This window comes from Scomber japonicus, chromosome 1, assembly GCF_027409825.1.
Source record: "Scomber japonicus isolate fScoJap1 chromosome 1, fScoJap1.pri, whole genome shotgun sequence".
Taxonomy (NCBI): Eukaryota; Metazoa; Chordata; class Actinopteri; order Scombriformes; family Scombridae; genus Scomber; species Scomber japonicus.
Window position 1 is genome coordinate 4,270,593 of NC_070578.1, and position 5,644 is coordinate 4,276,236.

At 43.1% G+C, this 5,644-nt stretch overlaps 1 protein-coding gene across 1 annotated transcript; it reads left to right on the top strand.

Annotated features, from left to right (window-relative positions):
* The first annotated feature begins 3,898 nt into the window (after positions 1 to 3,898).
* LOC128361622 (putative nuclease HARBI1) lies at positions 3,899 to 5,168 on the top strand. Its single transcript, XM_053322147.1, has 4 exons — positions 3,899 to 4,331; positions 4,405 to 4,517; positions 4,595 to 4,706; positions 4,795 to 5,168. Exons 1-4 carry the CDS (start codon positions 3,899 to 3,901, stop codon positions 5,166 to 5,168), a joined length of 1,032 nt encoding a protein of 343 aa, XP_053178122.1.
* Positions 5,169 to 5,644: the final 476 nt, after the last annotated feature.

Here is a 5,644-nt window from a genome sequence, read left to right on the forward strand (position 1 = left end):
GGCCAATCCACCCCTGCACGTTAGCAGGGAGTCTACACCAAACTAAGTGTTCATGCCTGGGTAGGAGTGTCACTGCTTGGGTGAGCTTGACAGTGCCTATTTTGTCAGGAACCTCACTCCCTCTCCAGCGCTCGACATTGGTGAACACCGACAAGAAATGCTCAACATCGGGGTCAGACTGATGCTCGGGTCTGGATGCCATGTTCCAATAGTCATTATCACCCTTCAGGACACGAATCACGTGCTTGATGATATTTGAGCCCAAGATGAGATCATCGTGCTGACCAGGCACAACCAAGGTAGGTACGACACAGCGAACACCGTAAAGCTGCATCTCCAAGTCAAAACCCTCAGGTCGAGTCTGCAGACCACCACAGCCAATCAAAACGATATTTTCTTCAGGGTGCTGCTTCTCAGGCAAAACACCAGCAGAGCTGAGTTTCTCTACTGCAAGTTCGCTGATGCTACATGCCATAGAGCCAGAGTCCAACATGCCTTTAAGCTGAACACTGTGATTGACAAGGACAGGAGCATAAAACAACTCACTGAAAGCTTCGATCTTCTGCGCGGCTTGACTGACTATTCGGGTCCCCTTAAGTGCTTTGGCACAGCAGTCCTCGTATAAACGAGCTGGGTCGTGTGGATCAGAGAGGGTTTCATCCACAATACCCACACCACCCCTATCCAGGTGTGGGTTTTCTAGTTTAACTGTTAGTTCTGCCCACCAGTGCTGTTGGCAGGCTGAGAGCGGCGCTGGTTGGTCTGATCAGGGCAGTCCCTCTTCCAGTGACCAGGCGATAAGCACTTTAAACATCTGTTCTCTTGCCTGCAGTGAGACAATGTGGAATGATCAGAAGCTCTACAAACCCTACACACCTTTTGAGAAGAGCGAGGCTCTGTGGCTTGAGCCCTGAGGTTAGCTGGCACTTGTGTATGCTGTGTAACCAGTCGGTCTAACAAGTTCACCAAACTCCTCATGCAGACATTGTCAACACTTGCAGCAGTCATGGGTACTGTGGATGGCACCGAAGGTACAGCAGTGTTCGGGATTGGTGCATTATCAGCTATGGGCTCATGATACTGGGAATGAACTTTGTTCTCTACTGTGCTTGGCTTAAGTGACTTCACAGTTGCAGCTTGAGCTTTCTTTCCCTGCATGTGCTCATCAAGTCTCTCTTGGATCTCACATGCCGACCATTTCCCTGCAGACTTGAACTTGAAAACACTTGCAAGAGACTGGTCTGGGCAGTGTTTGATAAACATCATACTGACCTCATGGCCAGGGTCATCAATGCTTCGGCCTTGCCTTTTCAGACATTCATCCGCTACATCAACTGTTTTATTTAGCCTTATCCAATATTCCATAGCATCTTCACCTGGCATGGGCAGTGTATTGTAAAAATCTGCCAAAGGCATGCTCGAGTATGTCAGTTCGCTGAAGTGTTGTTTCAGAATATCAAAAATCACATGGGGATTCACAGTATGGTCAATAGATGTGTTGTTACGCAGCTTTATCCTCACCACATCCCCTGCTTTGCCCATAAGCCTTGCCAGGACTTCTTGTGAATGCTCATGAACTGGAATAGCTTGTTTCTTTAAGTACAGTGTCATAAGACTTTCCCACTCATGAACTGTGAATTTGTCTGAACTATCACCCCTGAATATGGGAGGCTCCTTTGCATCTGACTGCATGACAACCTTGACGTTAGGCAATGTCATCTCTGAGGGCTGTACAGGAGTACTGGTGTTGTATGTGCTCCTGTCAGATTGCAGCTTAGCTGTAATGGATTCACCTAACTTTTCAGCTAACTGTGTAATGAGTGAGCCCAAGTCTAGAGTCTGCTCGACCTGGCTAGGCATGGCACGATCTACATAACGTGTAGAGGTAAGCTGTGGGGTGTGTAATGTTGTGACATTAGGCCCTGGTGTTCTGGACTCGAAGGGTCGAATGAACAAACCCCTTCCCACACCAAACTGGTCCTCACCCCCCTCACCCTCAACAAAATATGTGAAACCCTCTGCCATATTTCAGTCACTCCATACACAGAAAAAAAATATGAGAGAAAAAAACTATGAAATGAAATCTGAATGGTGAAATACCAAGAGCACCAAATAACAGATTTGAATAATCACATCAAACAGCAATCAATTGCCCATCAGTAAATCATTCCCTTAGATGCCATTATATCGATGAAACATCACCCGGTTGCAGTCTAAGGGAATACCTGACTACAGTAAAAGGTGAGTGAATGCAGCTTCCCACGGCGAACGAGCTGACGTCGATCTTCAGACCAATCCTTGAAAGGTCACGGCACCATTGTAACGGGCGTGCATTGTCTTTAACAGTTTTACATCTGGATGAATGCACGTCCATTAACCCTTAGGAGTTCTGCGTTGTGTTCTATGTTGTGCTGACGGAAAGAAGGACCCAGACCACGATCAGCTGCTGGTTGCTCTTTTAATGAAGGCAGGATGGTGGATTTGTCTCTGTACAAATCAACAGAAAAACAAATAAGCTCTCTAACATGCAGTCTCCTCCACACAGCACACAGGTCTCAAGCTCCTCCTCTCAGCTAATCTGGCACAGACTGCACATACATACATGACTGATACTACTTTTTAGTATTAACAAAAAAATACTTTTAAATAAAAATGTGAAAATCTATGAAATAAATTATAAAATGCTCAATGTAATTGATAACATGAATTTCTTTTACATGCTTAATGCAACCAGTGTAAAACTATGCTAAATGAATTATAATAAACATCATGCACATACCTGTACAAATCAACAGAAAAACAAATAAACTCTGTAACATGCAGTCTCCTCCACACATCACACAGGTCTCAAGCTCCTGTCAGCAAATAACATACAGAAAACCCTGTAGTCTAGCATGTGGAAACGTGTCTACTTTCAAACTTGCAAAAAGTCAGTTTACAAAGTTTATATTCAATTGACACATTAACTGCATGTTCACAACCTAGAAACTAACATTTATACATGCATAAAACAAGGTTTGCACTGTGCAAAAACCGAAATAAATGTTCAAAAATAACCAAAATAATACATTACCTCCTCTCAGCTAATCTGGCACAGACTGAGAGAAGCACTGGAATGACGGCACAAGGCCTGCGACCTCTTAAAGTGACAGTAGCCTACAGGTATTAACACCTTGGTCTGAATACAACATTCAGGCATACATACACGCAATAAAACACATCTTAAACATATAGAAAATAATATTCATCCGGATTTGGTGACATTTCAAACATAAAAATAAAGATATAATTTCAACCTGGTTACATTTGCTTTCTAAAGATAACAATATGTGTACTGATTGTTTTTGTTGTTGTGTTGTTTGTGACAATCACTCATAAAATAACACCTCCGGGAGGTTACAGTTTATGTATTTGCTGTTGAGACTGATATTTTATATTATTTGATGTCAAAAATGTGTAATGTAGGGTATTCCAAGAAGATGATTAAGTGGCAAACCTGGCTAAAGTAGTAAACTCGTGAGAAGGGGTAAATTCACTAATAGATGAACCCTTTGGCTTTGTTTAGCTAATATATTGAAGCCACTGGGGTCTTCTATTATCAGATTTACCTCTCCCTCTAGGTTAACTAACCCAGGTTTGTCACTTAACCACTTTTATGGAATACCTCTGGGGCCCGTTTCAGAAAGCAGGTTTAGTGAGAACTCTGAGTTAGTTAACCCTGAGATGAGGGAAACTCTGGTTTTTCGGTTTCACAAAGCCAGTTCAGCTCAACTCTGAGTCAGTTACCCGGGCAACATACGCCGTGAACCTAACCTGCTCGCTAGCAGGTTTTCTTCAACTAACCCTGAGTTTTTCCTGCTCTTAAGTTGAAGCCTGCAGGCTGAAGGCAGTGGCAGACATGGCGTGTCCCTTTCTAGATGAGCCAGTTGACGTCGAGGCGCAGATTCTCCGTCGAAATCTCCGTCGGGAGAGGATCATTAGACCCCGATTAGACGTGTTATCATTTCCTGATGAGTACCTTTTTGAGCGTTTCCGTTTCTCTTCAACATCAATTATTTATTTAAACAACATTCTCAGCCCTCACATCTCTCACATGACACATCGTGGACACGGTCTCAGTTCTGAACAAATTCTTTGCATTGCACTTCGTTTTTTTGCCAACGGCAGTTTTTTATACAACATCAGTGATGCAGAGCATGTCTCCAAGGCAACTGTCTGTCGGGCGGTCCGAAATGTGACACTGGCATTGAAACGGCTACTGAACATGTTCGTAGTTTTTCCAGGTCACAGACCCACCAGACTTCTCAAGGAAGAGTTCCACAGAATTGCAGGTATCAGTTTAAGCAGTAATTAATTTATGTCATGAAGCTTGAAACACTAATCAGTCAATTTGATATATTTTAGGGTTTCCAGGTGTGATTGGCTGCATTGATGGAACTCAAATTCCGATCTTAGCTCCTTCAATGAATGAAGGAGATTATGTGAATCGGAGATCTGTCCACAGCATTAATGTACAGGTAGGCCTAAATAGCCTTTAATATTCCAAATTAAATATACTTTACAGCTAATTATAATACTGTTCTCCACTGTGAAGATCATATGTGATGCAGCCCACATGATAAGTAATGTGGAAGCGAAGTGGCCTGGGTCCGTGCATGACTCACGAGTGTTTCGTGAGTCTACACTGAGTGCCAGATTTGCCCGTGGTGAGTTTATATAGCTATATTCTATTATCAATATTTTGTTTCCTCCTATTGCAACTGAAACATTAAACTGTATCTTGTACCATCATAGGAGAGTTCGATGGTCACCTACTTGGAGACAGAGGGTACCCCTGCCAGCGCTACCTGATGACCCCTTACCCTGACCCTGAGCCTGGCCCACAGCAACAGTACAACTTGGCTCACTGCAGGACACGAGCCAGAGTAGAGATGAGCATTGGGATGCTCAAGGCCCGGTTCCAATGCCTTCGTAGGCTCAGGGTCACCCCAGAAAGGGCTTGTGACATTATAGTGGCATGCGTAGTACTCCACAACATTGCAACGATTAGGAGAGAACAATGTCCTACTCTCCCTTCTACTGATCTAGATAATCCAGACCCCCCCCCTGCTGATGCACGGGATGGAAGAGCAGTCAGAGACATGTTATGCATTAATCATTTCAGTTAGACCCAAAGAATGACAATATGCCTCTCATTTTATGAGGTCTTCTTTATTTCCTGGAAGGACAAATGTTCAATGTCGTTAATCCTTTTTTGTTGAAAATTAAAAATCATGTGGGCACATCACCCACCTTTAACTGATGGTCCAGCAGGTGTATTTCAATTTTTGCCTTGGTGATCTGCAACCTTATATGTTCCATCTCCAGTCGTGATTTGTCGATTTGTGATTGTAAATATACTTTGTACATTTGTTTCACAGGGAGCTATAGGAACATAAATGATGTAGAATTTCACAGTGCCATGTCATAAGTTGTGGGTCAATGCTGAACAACATCTTACTGAGGTAAGCTGTGCTGTAGAGGTTGATGGACCTTCTTCCTCCTCGTTGTAATTTCCAGCATTGCTCTGTTAGAGAAAGAAGTTGCAAGTTGTATTGTGGAACACAAACTGAAACCAAAGTTGTTTTATATTTAAAAAGAAAAA